The sequence below is a fragment of the Malus sylvestris genome, chromosome 12, assembly GCF_916048215.2.
Source record: "Malus sylvestris chromosome 12, drMalSylv7.2, whole genome shotgun sequence".
NCBI classification, from domain to species: domain Eukaryota; kingdom Viridiplantae; phylum Streptophyta; class Magnoliopsida; order Rosales; family Rosaceae; genus Malus; species Malus sylvestris.
The window spans coordinates 31,879,294-31,903,006 of NC_062271.1; the positions used below are offsets into that span (position 1 = coordinate 31,879,294).

Here is a 23,713-nt window from a genome sequence, read left to right on the forward strand (position 1 = left end):
ATTAATCATGTCGTTTACTCATATTATAAGACATAGATTAGTAATAACACGTGACGATCGGACTATTGCACTAAAAAAATTCTCCTTACATAAAGCAAAAGGATCATTTCGGTTTAACTTGTTAGAAAATCATTTCAAGTGCATAGTCAGGTTGATTAAACCTAACATTTGAGAATTTGGTGAGTGAGTATGGAATTGGAAGTATGGAAAGTATGGAAGGAAAGGACAAAACCTTCACATAGAGGTTACGCTTTCCACCACATGGAGAGTGAGCCATGGTAAAATCCTCGTTAATTCGAACAGTCATGGCTCACTCCCTCTAAATCCATAAAATTCCAACTCCATCTTGTTCCACATTCATTGATGAATTAATACAAATTATTGAAGGATGAACCATGAAGACGTCGTTTGGGGAGGTCGGAGAGAGGTATGACACCGAATGAACCACATAAAATGAACTTGTGATTTTACACTCTGAGAAATTTGGTTTCGCAAAATGTTGGCAAACAAAATCCAAACCTCAGCATAAATGTTCGCTATTTTACAACCGAAGAATATTGAAACTCATAGCCTCACAAAAATATCACCAAATGCAGTGTTGAGCCCTTACATGACGGCATGGGTTCAAATCTCGTTAGTGACTAACAAAATTTATCGTTTGACAAAAAAAAAAAACTAGCAATACCATCAACATAAGCTGCCAGGTCAGTACTAAATGACTCTCACGGCCACTTTCGCAAATATATATTTGATAAATTTTCATTGATCTCAGAAAATGATATATCTTGGTAGGTATAGTCCTCCATGTCATGGGCGGCAGGAGGAGGAGGAGCAAGAGAACTGCTTGCAGTTGTCCCCAACTCCTTGAGCTGCTTGACGGCATCTGCGCTCTCCTGCAACTCCAATGCGCACTCAAGTTCCACCTCAGCTTCACCCATTGTAGGCCGTTCAGCTCCTGCAGAGCGCACACATCTCTCGGCGATGTTCATAAATTTTCTCAAACAATCTGGAGCTACTTTTCCCACCAGAAATGGATCAATCATGGCAGGGAAAGTCTCACCCCTTTCCACGCATTCGGGCATCTCTGTTGAACAAGATTTGGCACACAGCACTTCAAATAACACCATTCCAAATGAGAAGACATCAGATTTTTCGGTAAGCTTGCCAGACAATGCATACTCTGGATCAAGATAGCCTATTGTACCAGACACCTCCGAGTTTAATTTGATTAATGCATTTGACAAGGCAAAAGGACCCAACTTGGCAATCCCTAAGTCAGAAAGCTTGGGCACCAAGTTTTGGTCTAATAGAATGTTGGAGCATTTTATGTTTCGATGGATGACAGCATGCTTAACCCCTGCGTGGAGGTAGTGTATTGAACGCGCCACCCCAATACAAATTTTCAGCCTTTGCTTCCAAGTCAAGGGAAAATGATCTTTATTTTTAATGTTGGAAGGATCAAGGAGGTAATCAGAGAGGGTACCGTTGGACATGTAATCGTAGACAATGATACACTCTCCATTTTCTTGGCAGAATCCGATGAGAGAGATGAGGTTGGGATGGCGCAGCTGGCAGAGTAGCTGTACCTCAGCCCTGAAATCAGGCATTACCAGTTCTGAAACTTCGGAAATGCGCCTGATTGCAACGACGTCTTTCCTGTCCTCATCCCCATTGACCTTAATATGTCCTTTGTATACTGAGCCAAAGCTACGCTTAGCAATACATAAGCTCTCGTCGAAACATTGAGTTGCTGCACTGATCTCAGCATGTGTAAAATGACGGCATAATTCTTCAGGAAACGCCCAATCTTTTTGTTTCTTCTTCCGCAGAGAGAAAAACCGAGAGACAGACCGCGCAGTACGCCCCATCACTATGCATCAAAGACATGGACTCACAAAGTGATCCTCCTCATCCTCTTATATTATGTGGGTTTGGGAGAGAGGGTCCAAAATTATTAACCAGGTCCAGCTGTCGGCTGGTTTTTTTTTTTTTTTCTTGGAAATTAATGGCAGTGTATGGACTCAAAGTCCTCCAAAGATCAAGACTTCCCATTAGAGAAAGTCAAGTCAACTGAATCGTCAACGATATGATTTTTTGGATCAATCCAACAAGTGTGAACTGTGTTCACACCCCACTTTCTGCGGATAAGACCACATTCACTTCATGTAATGCTGTGTGGAAACCCCACGTTCACACAAACACGTATACCTAGTTAGAACGATGTCCGTGTTTTAAATCAATCATGTATTGTCTTATGTTTTAATTTTTTCACACCATACTGCATGATTATTTATTTTTGATACCATTACCGTAGTTTCTCAGTTCCGACACTCCCAACAAGCAGGTGGTGGTCCCCTTTTATTTAACTTTTTCCTGTTGGAGTATGTGGCCAAGTGGCAGCTTTTGACTATAAAATTATAAAGAAAAAGGTAGACAAAATAATTATGTCTCTTCCTTATTTTGGGGAAAAGAAAAGGGTTTTTTGTCTAAAGTTTTCTTGGTCCATGGGAAGTCACGGGGTGACTTGAATGAAGGCTATGTTATGATGAGGGAGCTGCTGCCCTTTTGGTTTTTTAAGTGAGCAGAAAAATTGGTGAGCCGAAGAGAAGAGAGGGAGAGAAAGAAGGTACTGCTGCAGTACCATTTTGAGAGAAGGAGTTGTTGTTCCTTTCATTGGATAGTTCTCACTCCATCAAAGTGTTATTGTTGTAATAGCTTTGAGCTTTGTATAGAGAAGAAATTAATCACTATATTTCTTTCTCTATTTGTTTCTTTAGAGTGTGAGAGTTATTGGGTGTATTGGGTTATATGGGTTGTGAGATTGCCAATACTTTGTAAACTCCCATTTGGTTGATAGTGGATTATTAGGTGAGCTCCTACTGCTCCGAGGACGTACTCCAGTTACACTGACTGTTGAGGAACCTCGTTAAAATCTTGGTGTCTTTAATATTTTGTTCTTGCATTTCATTTGATATATTTCCTGTGGGTTATCAAAGAGTTGGTTCTAAAGGGTTTGGTGCTATCTTAGCACAACAATTGGTATCAGAGCACTGGTTGCTCTTGGGTACTGTCTAGTTGCCAAAGATGTCAGACGGGCAAGATGAAAATCCTTTTGGAAGCAGCTCCGGGTTTGCAAGAACTACGGTGCAAAATGCAAAGTTCGAAGTGGAAAAGTTTGATGGCACAAACAACTTCGGGATGTGGCAATGTGAGGTCAAAGATGTGTTGGCTCAACAAGATCTACTTGCCGCTTTGGGAGAGAAGCCGGAAGCTATGTCGAAGCCGGAATGGGAGAAATTAAATTTGTGGGCTTGCTCTTCAATTCGGTTGTGCCTTGCAAAAACTCAGAAGTATTTTGTGATGCGGGAGACATTGGCAAGTGTGTTGTGGCAAAAATTGGAAGACAAGTATATGACGAAGAGTGCAGAGAACCGGCTACACTTGAAGAAAAAGCTCTACCGCTTCCAATATAAAGAAGGTACAAAAATGATTAGACACCTTGATGCTTTTAATAAGTTGATTGCCGACTTGTTAAATTTAGATGAGGATATTAAGGATGAAGATAAGGCCTTAATATTGTTGAATTCCTTGCCGGACTCTTATGAGCATTTTGTTACCACTATTATGCATGGTAAAGAAACTGTGAAATTTGAAGATGTGTCAAATGCCTTGATGAATTATGAAATGAGGCATAGAGATAAAAATCATGATAGTACCTCTGAAGCTTTATTTGTTAGAGGTAGATCATCGGAGAGAAGATCATCTTCTAGCAGGAAAAAATCACAGTCTCGACCTAGAGGAAACTCTAAAGGTAGAAAACCTTTGGAAAGGGATGAATGTGCCTTTTGTCGTAATAAGGGCCATTGGAAGAGAGATTGTTCCAAATTGAAGACCAAAGGAAAAGAAAGTTCTGAAGCTAATGTTGCTGAGGTTGAAACAGATTTTTCTGATTTTGCTTTAACCACTTCCTCATCATTTGATTGTGCTACTAAGTGGGTGTTGGATACGGGTTGTACTCATCATATGACTCCTCACAAGGATTGGTTTTCAAGCTTGAAAGAGTTTGATGGTGGCGTTGTGTTCATGGGAGATGACAATCCTTGCACAACAAAAGGGATTGGTACAGTTCGTTTGAAGTTGCATGATGGCATGGTTAAAGAGTTGACAGGTGTTCGGTATGTACTGAATTTGAAGAAAAATCTTATTTCTTTGGGTACTTTGGAATCCAAGGGTTTCAGGTTTCATTCAGATGGACAGACATTGAAAGTTACTTATGGTGCACTTGTTGTGATGAAAGCTCCTAGATGTGGCCATTTGTATTTATTGCAGGGAAGCACTGTGACAGGTGAAGCATCTGTAGTCTCTAAAAATATGGGCACATCTGATTCAGATACTACTAGATTGTGGCATATGAGATTAGGCCATGCCGGTGAGAAAGCTCTACAAGGGCTTGTGAAACAAGGTCTTCTAAAAGGTGCCACGACTTGTAAGCTTGATTTCTGTGAGCATTGTGTCTTGGGGAAGCAAACTAGAGTGAAGTTTGGTACTGCTGTACATCAGACGAAGGGCATTCTTGATTATGTGCATTCGGATGTTTGGGGTCCTACAAAGACTCCCTCTTTGAGTGGTAGACATTGGTTCGTGACCTTTGTTGATGATTATTCAAGAAGGTCTTGGGTCTACACTATGAAGCACAATAGTGAGGTGTTAAGCATTTTCTTGGGTTGGAAGAAAATGGTTGAGAACCAGACTGGGAGAAAGATTAAGATTTTGAGATCGGATAATGGTGGTGAATACACATCCGATCATTTCTTTAAAGTTTGCAAAGAAGACGGAATTGTGAGACATTTCAGTGTTCGGGGAACTCCACAACAAAATGGAGTTGCAGAAAGATTGAATCGAACCTTGCTTGAGAAGGTTAGATGTATGTTGTCTCAGTCGGGTTTGAGCAAGTCATTTTGGGCAGAAGCAGTTAATTATGCATGTCACATCATCAACCGGTTACCCTCAGCTGCTATTCAGGGTAAGACACCAATGGAGGTATGGACTGGAAAATCTTCTTCTGATTATGACTATATCCGTATTTTTGGTTCACCTGCTTATTTTCATGTGACTGAAAATAAACTTGATCCTAGAGCCAAAAATGCTATCTTTCTTGGTTTTAGTAGTGGTGTCAAAGGTTACAGGTTGTGGTGCCCAGAGATGAAAAAACTTGTAATCAGCAGAGATGTGACATTTGATGAAGAAAGTATGTTCAAAGACTCTGAGAAAAATGTGAAAGATGTCCAACAGGTGGAGCTTGAGAAAGTTGCCTCTGGTACTTCAAATCCTATTTCCGCTGATGTCGAAGCCACTACAAGTGAAGAAGTTGGAGACCATGAGGATGTTGAAGAAGTTGAACTTGAAGATTCTATTCAAGTTGAAGAGCAAGTTTCACCTCAAGAGTCTATTGCCAAGAACAGAGGAAAGAGACAAATTACCAAGCCAGCTCGGTATAGTGATTATGTTGCTTTTGCTCTTCCTATTATCACTGAAGAGATTCCATCCAATTTTGAGGAAGCTATTGAGAGTGAGGAGAAGAATAGGTGGTGCAATGCCATGGGTGATGAGATGAATTCTCTCTTGAAGAACAAGACTTGGGAGTTAGCTAAATTGCCTAAGGGCAAGAAAGCTATTGGTTGCAAATGGGTGTATGCCAAGAAGGAAGATGCTGATGAGAAAAGCAATGTGAGATTTAAAGCAAAATTAGTTGCTAAAGGGTATGCACAAAAGGAGGGCATTGACTACAATGAAATATTTTCTCCAGTTGTGAAGCACTCCTCAATTCGTATTATGTTAGCTCTTGTTGCACAATATGATCTTGAGCTTGTGCAACTCGATGTGAAGACGGCTTTCCTACATGGTGATTTGAATGAAGAGATCTATATGTGTCAACCGGATGGGTATATAGTGAAAGGGAAGGAAAATTTGTTTTGCAAATTGAAGAAATCGCTTTATGGCTTGAAGCAATCTCCAAGGCAATGGTATTTGAGGTTTGATAAATTTATGAGAGGCCAAAATTATTCTAGAAGTCAATATGATTATTGTGTGTACTTCAAGAAGTTGCAAGATGGGTCTTTCATTTATTTATTGATATATGTTGATGATATGTTGATTGCCTCAAAGAATGTTGAGGAGATTGAGAAATTGAAGAAACAAATGAAGAATGAGTTTGAGATGAAGGATCTTGGTGAAGCAAAGAAGATCCTTGGCATGGAGATCACTAGAGATAGAGAGAAGGGTTTGGTCAGTTTGAATCAAAGACAATACCTTGAGAAGTTGATTCGGAAGTTTGGAGTTCATGATTCAACCAAACCGGTTAGTACCCATTTGGCTTCTCATTTTAAATTGAGTTCTCTACAATGTCCTAAAAATGATAAAGAGAAGCTGCAAATGAAAAATATACCATATGCAAATTTGGTTGGTAGTTTGATGTATGCAATGGTATGCTCTAGACCGGATATTGCTCATGCAGTTGGCATGGTGAGTCGATATATGCATAATCCAGGTAAAGAGCACTGGCAAGCAGCTAAGTGGATATTGAGATATCTCCATGGTACTCGAGATGTTGGTTTATGCTTTGAGAGGGATGACTCTGGTATTGGTCATTTTGCAGTTGGTTATGTTGATTCAGATTATGCAGGTGATCTGGATGGAAGGAAGTCTACTACAGGCTATGTGTTTACTATGGCTAAAGGGCCAGTTTGTTGGAGGTCCATTTTGCAGTCGTCTGTTGCCTTGTCTACTAAAGAGGCTGAATATATGGCAGTTGCTGAAGCTATAAAGGAGGCCATTTGGATACATGGGCTGATTAGAGATTTGGGGGTTGATCAGAAGCAGGTGGAGGTACATTGTGATAGTCAGAGTGCCATTTATTTGGCTAAGTATCAGGTTCATCATGCGAGGACCAAGCACATAGATGTACGTTATCACTTTGTTCGTGAAATTGTTGGTGAAGGGGAAATCATTCTCCAGAAGATTCCAACTAAAGACAACCCCACTGATATGTTGACTAAGGTTGTTGGTGTAGCCAAGTTTGTTCATTGCTTGAACTTGGCTCACATTTTGCCTATATAAAGAAGGCGTTGAGCAGTAGGAGTTTTGAAGCATTTGGCTCGGCATGAGTTGTTCTCTTGCTAGTGTTTGGGAGTGATGTTGTGTGTTAATTGTGTTGGTTGGCTTATCATGGCGTTTTTCGGAACTTGGCCAAGGTGGAGATTGTTGGAGTATGTGGCCAAGTGGCAGCTTTTGACTATAAAATTATAAAGAAAAAGGTAGACAAAATAATTATGTCTCTTCCTTATTTTGGGGAAAAGAAAAGGGTTTTTTGTCTAAAGTTTTCTTGGTCCATGGGAAGTCACGGGGTGACTTGAATGAAGGCTATGTTATGATGAGGGAGCTGCTGCCCTTTTGGTTTTTTAAGTGAGCAGAAAAATTGGTGAGCCGAAGAGAAGAGAGGGAGAGAAAGAAGGTACTGCTGCAGTACCATTTTGAGAGAAGGAGTTGTTGTTCCTTTCATTGGATAGTTCTCACTCCATCAAAGTGTTATTGTTGTAATAGCTTTGAGCTTTGTATAGAGAAGAAATTAATCACTATATTTCTTTCTCTATTTGTTTCTTTAGAGTGTGAGAGTTATTGGGTGTATTGGGTTATTTGGGTTGTGAGATTGCCAATACTTTGTAAACTCCCATTTGGTTGATAGTGGATTATTGGGTGAGCTCCTACTGCTCCGAGGACGTACTCCAGTTACACTGACTGTTGAGGAACCTCGTTAAAATCTTGGTGTCTTTAATATTTTGTTCTTGCATTTCATTTGATATATTTCCTGTGGGTTATCAAAGAGTTGGTTCTAAAGGGTTTGGTGCTATCTTAGCACAACATTTCCTTCCTAATAAAACTAAACTACAGACTGTAAGCTTCAATATGTTTCATAGTCTGAAAACAAAACAGCATAGGACGCCAATGAATTGGAATCATGCCATATCAAAGTTGGAGAAGACAAATCCGCATTAGCCAAATTGTTTGCAACAACATTTGCTTCATGACATATGTGAGAGGTGTAGAAAGTCATCTTTCGAATGCGGTCTAAACAAATAAACAATTGCGTACGAAGAGACCAAAGAGGATCAAAAGCTAGGAAAGCAAAAATAACACTAGAAGAGTCACTTTCCAATCCAATACAATAAACATGAATTTGTAAACACTGAAATTATAAGCTTATTTTTTGTAAAATTTAGGGGTCGTTTGATAACCATTTCGTCTTCAATTTTCAGTTTTCAATTTTTTGAAAATTGAAATCTTGTTTGGCAACTATTTTCAGTTTCCAAAAAAGTTAAAATTGAATACCAAAAAATCAAAACTCAAGGACCAAAATTTGAAAACTAGAGAAACCAGAGAAAGTAGTTACCAAATGTCTTTACTGTTATCTGAGCAGGTTGTGCTGGCTAGGTCTAGATGCGAAGTCGGCGGAGAGATGGCTACAACTCGTGAAGAGGCGTGGTGGCTACAACTCGGGAAGAAGAAAGTAGTTTTGTTTTTTCTTCTCTTTTAAAACCCAACACGCTGTTAAGGGCTTTGACTTTAAAACCCCACAAACTCCTGTCCCCACAAACTCCTTTCTCCTGGACTCCGGAGGTTCCCGGAACGACCCGGATCCCTCTGTAAATCATGACTGTATATCCAAGGTTTATATTCATTTGTATCATTTGTAACGAAGAAAATAAACGAACAAGGCTCCACAAAAAAATATTAAAATAACTATCATTCAATCTGAATGTTATATGGTTTTGGATTTGGATGAATTTTGGTAGCATTGATCTATTATGGAAGACCTAAAAAAAAAATAAACGGTTGGATCGTTGAAATATATTACTAAGTAAACCCTACAAAATACGTGTCAAACAATAATGAGTGTCCCCAATCGTAGCCCCATATATATATATATATATATATCATTAAGTTCAGTTGACTGACTGACTTGATTTTGAAGTCTGGCTATTTTGGAAGGCATCAAGATTTATTAGCCAGCGCGGTTTAAACGAATTAAGATCCATATGTCACGTTTCTTCAATAATTTGTGGAAGAAAGGTGCACCATATTCATCCGATCATAGAAGAAAACCTTCGGATCCAGATCGAGATGAAGCTAAATGGGCGTTTCCAGAAGAATTGTGTCGTCGGTTTTCACTCGCGGAGATCATAGCAGCAACTCAGAACTTCAATGCGAGGTTACGGATTGGCAGTACCAGAAATTTGTCATTTAAAATTAATGGCCTAATAGATAAGTTTTTGGTGTTCGATCGCCTTGAGGGTCCGAAAACAAGAAAAGACGGTGTTAATGTCGATGCTGCAGGTGTCGTCTACAAAGGATACATCAACCTCGACGGGGTAACTTCCACGGTTGCTATAAAGCGTATTACAGGTGGACATTCATATATTCAGCAGGAACGCGAGTTCAAGGCGGAGGTGCAGCTACTGTGTCAGTTGCGCCACCCCAATTTAATCTCGCTAATCGGATTCTGCCAAGAAAAGGGAGAGTGCTTCATTGTTTGCAACTACATGTCCAATGGTCCCCTCTCTGACTTCCTTTTCAATCCTTATAACAATAATAGGTATCCGTTGTCTTGGAAGCAACGGCTGAATATCTGCATCGAGGTGGCGCGCGGAATACACTACCTTCACGCGGGGGTTAAGCATGCGGTCATCCATCGCAACCTGAAATGCGACACCATTCTATTGGATCAAAGCTTGGAGGCCAGGCTTTCTAACTTCCGGCTGTCCAAGATGGGTCCTCCTACTTTGTCAAACGCATTAATCAGATTGAACTCCAATTCCGGGGTGTCAGGTACATTCGGGTATCTTGATCCAGAGTATGCTTTGTCCGGCCAGCTTACGGAAAAATCTGATGTCTTCTCATTCGGAGTGGTGTTATTCGAAATATTGTCTGCCAAACATTCGACAGAGATACCAGGAATACATATGACTCTCCCAGCTGATATTCTGGATCCATCTCTCATGGGAACAACAGCTCCGGATTGTTTGATAAAATATTTGGACATCATCCAAAGATGTGTCCGCCCTACGGGAGCCCAACGGCCAACGATGGGTGAAGCGGAGGTGGAACTTGAGCATGCGGTGGAGCTGCAGGAGAGAGCAGATGCCGAAAAGGAGTTGAGGACAACTATCACTCCTCTTGGTCGTCCTGCTGAATGTGCCTACGATTATCAAGGGATATCAGTTTCCGAAATTAATGATGCTTTCTCGTTTCTGAGAGTTAGCCCGACCGGGTCTGCTGATCTTGGTTCAAATAGTATTAACGTTTCAGTACTTTCTGGTGACAGTGGCTCTGGATTCGAATATTCCGGGCGGTAAGCAAAATATTACTTTAGAAAAATTGAATCAAATTACAAGATCACTACTGAGACCAAATTATCCTTTTTCTTCACTAATTGCTATCAGTAAGCTAAACCAACTACCTATATAGACGGTGGCTGAAAATAATTCTGGCCCCCTTTTGATCATATTTTTCTTTTCGTTGTTACTTTTTACCATATTGTATTAGCATTTCAATCAATCAGCATTGATTAATTTAATTAATATTCTCATTCAAATTTGGGGGTGGCTTTCTAGCTTTCTACCAGTCGTTGGGTGGGTTGAATGTTGAGTCTGAATTTCAAGCTCAGATTCAATATTCAGCGCGTCTATGTGCTTTGACAGCACCATTTGCGGTGTAGTCTGTCTGCGTTGCTTGCGTCCCAATCCAACTTGAAGGTTGCTCAGTTTCATTGAAATTTGAGGCTGCCGAGTGCCTGGACTTGATCAACATCATCGGATAGTTAAGCGTTAAGCCTGTTGGAAAATATAAATGAAGGTATTTTAGAAACTTGATTTAATTAGTTATTTGATTTGATTTGGTCTGGATTTTCTTGTCCTGTGGACAAGGTTTAATTTAGGGGCATTTAGATTTTAGGGTCTCAATAAGATAATTTTTAGATTATAACCTGAATAGGTTTTAAAATCTTATTTAGGTCCCTAATTTAATATTCAACGCCACATCATATTATAAAATACCTCTATTACCTACCATCTTTACAAACGTTGCCATTTAAATTGTCAACCTATTCTATAATTAAGGCTTAAATATATTCCGTTAATAAACTATTCAAACTCAGGTAAATTGTACTAATTTATACTTGCTGACAAACAAATTAAGTCTATAGTAATTTAAGTCAATCACCTTAATAAGTCAAAGATAGAAAAATCAATATGTTAAAAAAATTAAATAATAACCCGTAATATTATATATATATATATATATATATCACAAAAGAAATAGTATATCAACTCCTTTTTATCTATGGAAACATCGGTATGGAAATGTCGGTACATACATACACATAGGTACAAAAGTAACGGTACGAAAGTATTGTGTAACGACCTGTCCTCAAATATTACAGTTTTTATAATTTTAATGTGTGAATTTAAGAAAATGCCCCTCGAGGCAAAAATGTTGACTTTTGTTAACCACCTTGTCGTGTCACGTAAGATCCGTTTTCTTAGCATGTCCTTGTAGTACTCGTCGCTACAGACGCGTGGTCGTAAGCGGGATGCAATTCGAAACTATAATGAAGATTTTACAGGACTTGAAATGATAAGGGTATTTTGGTAATTTTACAATTGGAGATATTTCTCCATCATGGACCATTAGGGTGGCGACACGTGGCAGATGACCCCATTTCTGGGTTGTTCCTTTGTCATGTGACATCTCTCTCTAGAACTCTTTTTCTTTCTATTTTTCTCTCAGCTCCTTCTCGTCTCTCTCTAATTCCCTCATCTCCGTGAGCCACCACCTTGCCTCACGAGCCCCATCACCCTCTCGTCATACATACCACCCAACCTTTCGAACTCCCCATCCCTCTCTATTATTCTCTCTTTCTCAGAGCACGAACCACGACACCATCACCACTCGCAATCTTCTCCGGTGAGCACCATAAACCACCAACCTTATCCCTTTATATTCTCTCGCATTCCTTTTGGAGTCTCTCGCATTCCTCGTTCCCCTTCTCCCTCTGCAAATGCAGAGACTGAGACTACCACCATTATTAGCGTTGGTCGATGAATCCGACGAGTTCCATCACCTTCGATTTGGTAAGCCTTGGACTGACTCTTTTTTGTCATAAAAATGCTATGCGACTTCGATTGCTCAGTGGCTTACTCATGGTGGTGAAGGATTAACATGAAATCGGCTCGAGAAGAATTTCCCATTTTCTGGTGAGCTACAAATGTTTTTTTGGCCAACTCCGGCCACAGTCGAGTGAACCAAAGGTATATTCCGACTTCTTGTTCTTTTTTTTTTTTTTGGAAACTTTTGACTTCTTGTTCTTTGGGCTTCATTTTGGTGTAAGGAATGACTAGGTTTAGTTAAGTTTAGAGATGATCAGAGCTTAGGAAGCTCCGGCTTCCTTCTTCGTGAAGTTCGACCGATACACAGCCTGAAACCGGGTCAACCCAACCGCCAACCTAAAGCTTAACCCAACAATCGGCCCAAACCTTTGGGCCATGTATCAGGCCCAACTCATTAACCCTAACCCAGGCCCAACCCACTAAACCTAACCTGGATCCGACCCCTGACGCCATCTCAGTTCTATGGTATGCGCGTGGGCCAGGGTGTGGGTGTGCGTCATGGTCGGCATATGGAGCACACGCGCCTCCGCCGAAGGTACTGTGCTCCGTCATTGTCCACGACAGGGCCGACAACTTTTCAGGTCACCCATCTTTGCTCGTGGGGGAACAAAATATTTATGAGTAGACCCCTTCTTAACTTGCATGGTTTTATAAAATATTAGATTGTATGCATTGCATATTTCATGAAATGAGCATGTTTTCTATCATGTTTTATGGATTCTATATTCATGCTTTTGAAATATTTATGATTTATTGAAATTACATTTTACTAAAGGATATAAATTATTGGATTCTTGTATATGAATTTTTATGGCTTTAAAATATGATTTATTTTACGGATTTATGATTATGTGATATCATGGATTTATGAAATGAGGCTTGAGCTTGTGAGCTCTAGATTTGGATATGAGTTTTGAGGTATGTTTTCGATGCTTATCTAGCGAATTATCATACAACACATCCACACAACACGGGTATGTAGATGTCTATGGCCATAGGACACAATTGAGGAGATTTATGTATATACCTCTTATCCGAAGTAACCCAGAGTCGTATAGCTTCACCTTCGAGTGATGGACCATGGTTTTTTTCACTGGTGTAACCCAATGTCGTACAGCTTCACCTTCGGGTGATGGACAAGTACTGCCTTCAGGCGAATGATGAGTGAGAGATTTATGTTATACCCCCAGCTTCACTAGCCTGGGGCTAGTGTCGATGTGTGATGTCATATATCATCTTTTATGGGAGTCCTACAGCTTCATCTTCAGGTGATGGAGCATGGTTTTCTCATTGGTGTAACCCAGTGTCGTACAACTTTACCTTTGGGTGATGGATAGGAATTGCCTTTGGGCGATTATGATACCCCTAGATAGTACAATATTGATAAGATTTACGGATTTGCCTTCGTCGACGATATTCATTTCTAAGCACGGTTTTACACGTACTGATTTTATGAACGTTTGCATGACATGTAGAGTTTTCAGAAAAGCCTATATGTAGTTTATATGAGTTTTCAAAACAGGGGGTTAGTGTGTTCAAAAATAAAATGATTTTCCTATTATTAGTATTATTATAAACTTTGGTCCACTCAAATTTTCTGTTTTGCGCCTCCTCAGGAGTTAGAGTTGAGGCACACAATCCCGTCGTTATGGCACTTCTGCTTAGGCATCTTCGAGCCTCTTCTGTGTAGGTCCCATTCCATGTTTGGACCTTTTTTATAATAATTCTCTCACATTATTCTGGATTAGTGGTATGCTTTGAACACAGTTATGCATTGTTATATTTCTGTCTAATTACATATTTTCTTTATAGGCATGTTTAAAATGGCTTTGTCACCCTCGGGTGTCGGCCAGCACGTACCCATCTTGGTATTTGGGGATATCGGGATCGGGTCGTGACATATTGATACGTTAGCATCAGCACAAAAGTATCGCGCGGAAATGTCGGTACATATGTACATATAGGTACAAAAGTATTGATACATTAGCATCAAAAAGAAAAAATCGGTAGATTAGATGTATGAGAAGGTAAAAATAAATCATCAACACTGGAAAAAATGGTAAAATTAAATCATGCAATATTAGATGTATAAGAAGAAGAAATATAAAATGATAAGTGATAAATAAATTAAATATGAGTCATTACAATTCACTCAAGGATAATATAGAAAGAAAAAAATTATATAAAAGAAATTAGGGTAAAGTACAAAAAACTACCTCAACTATTGATGTCACGACACTTTCATACCTCATCTTTTAAAATTGACAATGTCATACCGCATCTTACGAATTTGTGACAATGTCATACCTCCGTTAGTTTTTCTGTTAATTTCTCTGTTAAATGCTGACGTGGCCCGACACGTGTCCCACTCACTAATCCAGCTGGATTAAAAAATAATTAAATATTAAAAAAAATTAAGAATAAAAAAACAAAAAAAAATTTCCTAGGGGTGCGGCATCCCCTTTCCTTATCCCACACCAATTTCAATTTTTTTTGTTCTTCTCTCTCTTCATTCTTCTTCTTCTTCATCTTCATCTTCTTCTCCTGGGCCGAAACTAGATTTGTCACTTTTTTTTTCGTTCTTCTTCTCTCTTCTTCTTCTTCTTCTTCTTCTTCTTGGGTCGAAACTGGGTTCGAATTTTTTTTTCTTTTTGTTTTTTGTTTTTTTTTTTGTTTCTGGGTTGCAAGTAGAGGGAAAAGGGGACGAAGATGAAGATGGGGAGGAGACAGAGATGGTTCTTCTTCTTCTTCTTGGGCCGAAACTGGGTTTGAATTTTATTTATTTATTTATTTATTTTTGTTTCTGGGTTGTAGGCAGAGGGAAAATGGGAAGAAGATGAAGATGGGGGAAGAGAGATGAGTGTGCGTTGGGCTGGGGGGACGAACTGGGTTGGCAGAGTGAGGGAGGCAGAGTAGTCGAGGAAGATGATGCCGTGGAACGACATCGTTGCGATCTCCAGATCGAGGGTGGCGGGATGAGGGAGGCGGAGTAGTCGAGCAATATTGGGTTCTTCATTTTGGGGTTTTCGAATTGCGACAACAATTGCTGCAATGGGAATGTGGGTTTTGTTCCTCCGGGGTCTGGGTCTTCTGGGATGCAGAGAAGTGAGAGAGGCGAGAAAGGGGGGATAGAGAGAGGAGAGAGAGGGTGGTGGAGGACGGGTGGGAAGGGGTCGGGTAGGAAGGGGTTTTGGGTTGCAGAGAAGAGAGAGTGGCGAGAAAGGGGGGAGAGAGAGAGGAGAGAGTGAGAGAGATTTAACATATTTTTATTTTTATTTTTATTTTTTATTATTAAAAATATATTTTATTATTTTTTAATCCAATTGGATTAGTGAGTGGGACATGTGTCGGGTCACATCAGCACTTAACAGAGAAATTAACAGAAAAACTGACGGAGGTATGATATTGTCACAAATTCGTAAGATGCGGTATGACATTGTCAATTTTAAAAGATGAGGTATGAAAGTGTCGTGACATCAATAGCTGAGGTACTTTTTTGTACTTTACCCAAGAAATTAAGTCTGACATTAAATATAAATGCTGACTTGGACATAAGTCAAATGACTATAATTATTTTTTTTTTCTTAGTTAAGGTTTTAGTCTAAAGATAATTTTTTCCAAGGATTGATATGTAGTTTCCACTTTAATTTATTTATGTAGGTTTCCTTTTCGTCAAGGAATTAGGTTTACTTATTTGATTTGGTTTACTTATTCAATTGGGTTTGTATTTTGTACTCTACTTAGATTGCCAGATTATGGTGCTCTACTTAGATCATCGGACAAGGGGCTCTACCGAAACCACCAGACCATGATGCTCTACTTAGACCACCAAACAACGGTGTTTGACTGAGACCATCAGATCCTCCAGAGTGCTAGGCATGCAGAGCACACTGCCTAGCACCATGTGGTATATCACTTGCCAAAAGACCTCCTCCATCTAATGGTGATCTAGTCCTCAGTCAAACAGTCGTCTTACAATGATGACATAGCAAAAATAGTACCCGGTCATTACATAGGCCCGCGTTAACAACATCACGAATACAACCGCAAGTATTTTAGTAACAATTAACTAATTCATCTTTTAAATTTATCAAAAACCCTTCATATTCAACTAAACGTAAATCGATCCATTAATGATGGGGTTTAGTACTACTTGCGCTGTCCATCTCGTGCTTCTTCTTCTATGCATGGAAGAAACTAGCATCATGGGATGAAATTACTTGTGGTGAGCTTCCACGAAACTTGGTTTTGGATCTCTCGATCATGATTTGTTGACATGTTTCATTAGTGTTGAGCAAAATTTGTACAAAGATCGTAAACAAATAATTCACTCGACACAATTTCACCCTTATTCATTTTTCGAAGCGGATTTTTATTAATTTGAGTTTGATCCATTATAGACTATGCGTCTATTAATTACAACCCTTCACTTAAAGAACGGAATACCTTTTGATTATAACATGAAAAATATGAATTTCGGGGGTTGGTGTTTTTATTTGATTTTGTGGCTGCATTTAAGCAAAAGACCTAAATTGCCAACGTACCCTCGTTGAGGGATCAAGCTGCTTGTAGTTCTTTAAATGATATTTGAAATTTTTTTAGGGAATGAATAATCCACTAAAAAAATATGGAAAATAATTTGGTCCTTGGTTTAATCAAACGATTTGGACAAAGTTTAGAATGAATTTAGTTTATAAACCAAAGATTCGTTTCGATTTCACGGTTGTATCTAAAATTTGATATTAGACTCCCTACGTATCTTAAACGGAATCAAACCGGCGTAGTTCGTAATATATTTGTTGGGATTTGATGCCTTGTGCAGTTTCAGCTCATGCGGGCGAGGTTTTGAGCCATTGGAGCTGAACCATTTGAGACTTGTCGCGGCTTCGTACCATTTGATATTCGATACGAGTTCATGGCATTTGAAGCAACTTTGTGCCTTTTGGAGCAGCTTTGTGCCTTTTGGAGCGACTTTGTGCCATATAACATTTGACGCGGTTTCGTGCCATTGATTTTTGATATGGCTTCATGCCTTGAAACAGTTTGCATCCATAACATTTGAAGTGATTTACGTCCTCCACGGAATTGATGTCGTTGCCATAGACCCAATTTTTATTCACGGAGTTCAAAATTTATAAAGTTCACGTGAATAAAAAATTATTATTATTTTCTTCAATCTCACATGGAACCAAGGTCTAAAATATTGATGATATCGGAAATATCGGTAGTCCAAAAGTACGGAAATTTCGATGGAAATATCGGGATATTATCGATATCGATAAAAATTGAATAAAAACCACGGAAATTGTAAGAAAAACTTGGAAATTTTTATTGAAACTTTGCAGGATGTTTATTTAGTCAATTATCTATTAGTTTATCACAAAAAATTGGAAGGAAATGCATTTCACGATGGATTTAACTGATTTAAGTTGATTATATAGCAAGCTGGTAAACATTGTGAGTGTAGAAAATATGTAATAATTAATGAAAGAAGTTTAAACACACCATAATCATTTATATATAATGAATTAGTACAATATTTTACACTTTATACATTGCATGGTAAGATACATGAGTGACTTAGTACCACATAGAGTTCCTATCAAGGTCTTAAATATCGATGATATCGGAAATATCGATGATATCGGAAATATCGATGATATCGGAAATATCGATAATCCAAAAACATGGAAATTTCGATAGAAATATCGGGATAATATCGATATTTTAGACCTTGCATGGAACAACATTCCCTATAAAATTAGGAATTTTGTTGCGTGAGTAGCATCCATTGGAAATCTAGGAACTTTGTTTGGAGAATTCTTTCTTACTTTTGTAGAATTTGTAATCACTTGGTCAAAGTAGCAGGAACAAAAGTAGGCCCATTTTTCCTAAGGTTGCCATGTGAGTGAGTTTCCCAATGAAGTTGTCAGCAAGTTTTGTTCTCTCTTTTGTTTGTGAATTAAGCTTTCCAAGTTCAAATAGGACTTTGCTTCCCCTGCTTCTTTATCATCAGCAACCTCTCTTCTTCTTAACTCCAAGACACGGCTACGACCAGGTTTGTTTTTATTTTTTCCTTTGCTAGAAGCATCCTTCTTTTTGGTGCGACTTCTTTCTCCAACTATATTCATACAAATCCATTGCTTGCTGTGACCTTGTCCGAATCATTGCTTGTTGTAGCTTCCTCTCTCGTCAGGCGGGAGTTGTTGTTTCATGCATTGAACCACTCCAAAAGAATGCCGGAAGAACCGAGTTATTTGTCGTTGTAATTTTTTAGAGGACCTTTGGAGAGCGTCTAAATAGTAGAGACGGGTTGGTTATTGTCTTCCTTCGTTGCAACTTTCTTCCTCCATATTTGATGCTTGTCGCAACGAACATTGAACAACTACCGTGAATGAGGCATGATTTTTACGTCTCGCCATTGTGACTTTATTTTTTAGCTTAGCGGCTCTGATTATGCGATGCATGACTCCTAGAATGGATAGGGACTGCTTGCGTCCTCAAATGCTCTGTTTGAGAAAATTCCCGACAAATAGATTTTGATCGTTCTTGTAAAGATCACCTTCCATCATCTCCGTGTCTGCATAGAGACATGCTGTGCCGAGAAAATACTTGACGAGTAGATCCGACTATCCTGTATATATCACTTTCCAGCACCTCCGTGTCTACGTTGAGACATGTTGTGCCAAGAAAATTCATGACGAGTACATTTTGACCGTCCCTGTAAAAATCCCTTATGACACCTCCATGTCTACATAGAGAAATGTTGTGCCGAGAAAGTGCTTGACGAGTAGGTCATGGGATTTCTTGAAGCATTATTCTTTGTCTTCTAACTAATAACTTGCTACTGGGATTTCTTGACCACCCTTCTATACCAATTGATTGCATTTATAAAATAAAAAAAGGGTAGATTGTTGCGGGATTTAGAGATGAATTATGAGGCCTTTCCATGAGTTTTGGTGGAGAATCCAAGAAACATGAGAGATTGGAAAAGAATTTGGGCTTGCTTCTTTACAGTCACCACCTCCATTTTTGCTTCGGGGGAATGGGAAAGGTTGAAGAATCAAATTGCTTCTTTTTTTTTTTTCCTGCGAAGCCGAGAGAAACCAAACAAAGAAAGATTTAGAAGGATGGATTTATACCTTTAAATGCTTTGTTGCTTTTCTTTGCCATGTATCCTCTTCTCCGTTTGCATTTGTCTCCTTGAATTTCCGCATCACTTCACTTCTTTGATTTCTCTCCAACTCTCTCAAGATTTCCGTCGTCTGTTCTTCTCCGTTGTCTCTCAATTTCTGCACCGTTTTTTTGTCTCTGTTTTTTTTTTGTCCCCTTTCTTACTACAACTGATGCCTATTTATAGACATCTTAGGAAGGCTCTAGAGTTTTTAAGTGGGGGAAATAGAGGCCATGTATTCCACCACTTTCTCTTAACCTCTCTCACCAATTGTCCAGTCCTCCACTTCCTTTTGTTGCAGAAAAAAGGGAGCCCCTGTTTTGCACGTTACTTCCCCTTTTGTAGGAAGAAATACATATATATATATTTTGGGTAAATTACATAGTAGCCCCTCAGGTTTGAGGTCTATTACAATCTCATACAACAACTTTAAAATATTTCACTTTCATACATCAAGTACCATTTTATTTCAAAATAACACCTCCGTTAGATTTTCCATCCACTAGTCTGTTAAATGCTGATGTGGCTGCCATGTGGAAAAATAATAATTTTTTATACATTAAAAATATTATAATATTAACCTTATTAAAATAAAAAAAAACCATTAAAAGTCATCGTCTTCATCTCCACCCAACTTCATATCCTTCTTTCTCCTTCTCCAGCCCACCCTTTCCGTACTGTCTTTCTTCTCTTGGCCTCCCCCCCACCCCACCCAAAACCCTAAAAAACCCAGCTGTAGGAGAAAGAGCCCCTCCTTCAATCTTTATCTTCCTTCCCCAAACCCAGTCTTACACCGACCCATCAACCACCACCACGCCGGAGTAATCCTGTCCCTCCTCTTCCTCGCTGCCCAGACATCAACCTCTGCCCAACCCTCATCTTTCTCACTTCCGGTGTAATCCTGTTAACCACACCACGTCGCCGGCTGCAACACTTCTCCTCTCCCGCACAAAAATCTCATCTCTCTTTCGCCTATACCAAATTCAAAATCAAAATCAAAAGCTGAAAGAAAACCCCACCCCCGTAACCCCACAAACCAAAAAACCAACGAATCCAATCCAAACCCAGAAAAGTCCCCCCCCCCAAACCCCGTAACCCCACAAACCAAAAAAACCAACAAATCCAATCATCCAAACCCAGAAAAGTCCCCCCCCAAACTGGATTGCAGAAAAGTCCCAACCCCCCCCCCCCACACAAAACTGGATCTAGAAATGACACCCTCCCTCCCTGACTACCCACCTAACCCAGAACCCAAAAACCTGGAACAAGAAGAAGAAGAAGAAAAAAAAAAAAACCTCAAACCCAGTTCGTCCCCCACCCGCAAAAAACCTGCAATCTAGAAGAAGAAGAAGAAGAGGGAAAAAAAAAAGCCCAGAACCCTTCCCCCCACCCCCACCCCGACGCGACCCGCGGCCCACCTCTCTTCACCTCATCTTCCTTCTATCTTCCCAGATCAACGCCGCCCTTTCCCCATCACCACCGCAGAGCTCTCTCTCCGATCCCTCTGCTCCTCATGGAGGTCCTTGCGGTTCGGGGGGATATGGGTTTCGCGTCGGGGGGTGGTAATGGGATCTGGGTTGGGGGGTGGTCGTATGGGGTATGGCTTTCGGGGGGGGGGGTATGGGATCTGGGTTGTTCTCTGGTTTTTTTTTTTCCTTCAAAGGTGCATGTATGGGGTGGGGGGGGGGGTGGGTGGGGTGATGGGATTTTGGATTTTCTAACCTTTTTTTTTTTAATTTAGAAGATTCAGATTTTAAAAAAAATAAAAAAATTAAATTTTTTTGCCACGTGGCACACATTTGGCAGCCACGTGGTACAAATGTGGCAACCACGTCAGCACTTAACAGATCAGTTGACGGAAAATCTAACGGAGGTATTATTTTGAAATAAAATGGTACATGATGTATGAAAGTGAAATGTTTTAAAGATGTTGTATGGAGTTGTAATAGACCTCAAACCTGAGGGTCTACTATGTAATTTACCCATATATTTTTTATTTATGGATGTTGATGTGCATGTAAAGCCCATCTTTACCTTTTGGGTTGGATTACATTTTTATTTTGTCTTGTAGTTTGATCTAATTTGTATGAATTCTATTTATATATATATTTTGTTAGTGTGAGATTATTTGATGAACTGGAAACGTACGAATAAGTTGACTGAGTTTGTTTCTGTAACATTTTTTACTTCAGCTGTTGTTCTTCATTTCCTTCCCCTTTTGCTCTCTTAACTTCAAATCTTATACCTTTTCATTCGGCTATCATTTTCGACAAATTTTATATCAGAATCTAAGCCCTCGTCGAATCCAACACGTTTGCCACCTCGAATTCCCCCAAAAACGGCCACACAAGGCATAACAAAGGCGAGAAAGGAAGCAAATCCCGCTGGAAAACTCCAATTTCCGACCAAACTCAACGGAATGACCTTAATCCAAGAGAGAAGTTTAATCCTGGCTTTGTTTCTATGCAAGTGATTCCCTTTCTTTTGAACTATTATGTGGTATATAATTTTATTTTTGGTTGTTCTTCTTGATGAACTTTGAACTGGTGAAACATGGAACAAATTTTTCTTCTGAAAGTCAATTAGTCTATTCCTATACATGGAGTCGTTGGTTGTGTGTGCTTTTCTCATGAACATTTTTATTATCATCTTAAAGAATGAATCCGGATCCTCACAAAGAGGATCCGGAGATCCATCAATTATATTCGTTCATCGTATATCGCGGTCAAATATTATTTTAAATATTTTTATTTGAAATTAAACACAAATAGTATTTGACAAAAAACTGATCATACGATGTACACGATTCGTGAATCCCTAAAATCCTTACTAAAAGGATCCGGAGATGATCATGTTGGTTAAAGAATAAAAGCAGTTGATATATATATATATATATATATATATATATATATATATATATATATATATATATATATATATATATATGAGGCCTTTAAGGGAAGAAATTCTCAATTTTTTTTATATGTAGATTAATTGTGCGGTTCACATCACATTGAATCTTAACAATCTAAACTTTTATATTTTTCAAGTTGCATCTTATCGATCATCCTTACAAAATATTAACCAAATCGAAAATACTTGAGATATTTATTTATTTTTTATTTTTGAAAAAATATCGATGGTACGAAGGAATTTTATTGATATGTAAAAAGAAGTTACACCTAATCAGGGGCATCATAAATCTTACCCCTCATAAAATAAGAAAACCAAAATACAAGAAAAGAGGGGGATATAAACCTTACCCTTCTTGAAAAAGAAAATACAAGAAAAAGAGAACATAAACCTTATCCCTCTTGGAGAAGAAAATAAAAGTAATAGAGGGGGACATAGAGTCAATCTCATCTAAAATAAACCTTAAAAGGTTACTTGCAAGATAAGCGGCAAAACAAAAAGGAAACCCCAAAAGGATTAGGTAAAAAATAAAATTATACATCAAGAAGTGGAGATAAACCTGTTAGCCGGCATGCTCAAGAAGTCTGAATGTAGAAAAGGAAGAATCTCTATAGAAGGAGTTGCATGCCATACAAAAGAAGAAGAGAGAAGCTCTAAATTGGCTAATTTGTCAACAATGACATTCCCTTCTCGAAATGTATGAGAGCAACGGAAACCCTTTTTCTGCAACTGGGAATTGACGAACACTTTGTTCTATAAGAAACAATGAAATTTCATTGTGATAATTAAATTAGCAATTCGTTTTGGATTGAATTGAATTTTTGCAAGAATGATCTACCAATCAAGACTTATGAAATTGACGGTTTGAATTATTGGTATTTTTTTGATAAAAATGGAGATCTCCTCTTAAAGGGTGTACACACACACACACACACACACATATATATATATATATATATATTATGGTGAGAGTTCTATGAATTAGTGATAAATCTGTTGGTGTGGCCGGTGTTCGGGGGCATTTGTAACTGGTAATAGTTTCTTCATTTTGTAATAATCCTCGATTAGTAAATGTTCTGCTAGTCTATCATGGCTTATGAAACAAGTGTATTATAGAACTTCACAGTTTTGCTAAAACGATTGTTAGTAATTCAGAATGTTCAAATCATGGTTATCGGATGTTTTGATTCTATATTGCGAGTAAATTCTCATTGCATCCCGAAAATGTAAATTTTCATTGCATATCTATGTCCAAATTAGAAGCCTAATAATGCAGCTCTTATTGGTGTATAAATGTATTTGCTGTGATGGTTATATTATATGCAGGTTGTAGGATGTAATGTGAGCCGTTGGATCATATTCCATATCTAGATTAGATTGTATTGAGTCATAGCTCATGACAAGT

At 38.8% G+C, this 23,713-nt stretch overlaps 1 protein-coding gene and 1 pseudogene across 1 annotated transcript; one reads left to right on the forward strand and one right to left on the reverse strand.

The window, feature by feature from the left end:
• Positions 1-440: 440 nt before the first annotated feature.
• On the reverse strand, positions 441-1,955 carry LOC126593007 (receptor-like protein kinase FERONIA; annotated as a pseudogene).
• Positions 1,956-9,025: 7,070 nt separating this feature from the next.
• On the forward strand, positions 9,026-10,648 carry LOC126592051 (receptor-like protein kinase FERONIA). The gene has a single exon (XM_050257809.1). The coding sequence runs from the start codon at positions 9,093-9,095 to the stop codon at positions 10,407-10,409; it is 1,317 nt and encodes a 438-aa protein (XP_050113766.1). The 5' UTR covers positions 9,026-9,092; the 3' UTR covers positions 10,410-10,648.
• Positions 10,649-23,713: the final 13,065 nt, after the last annotated feature.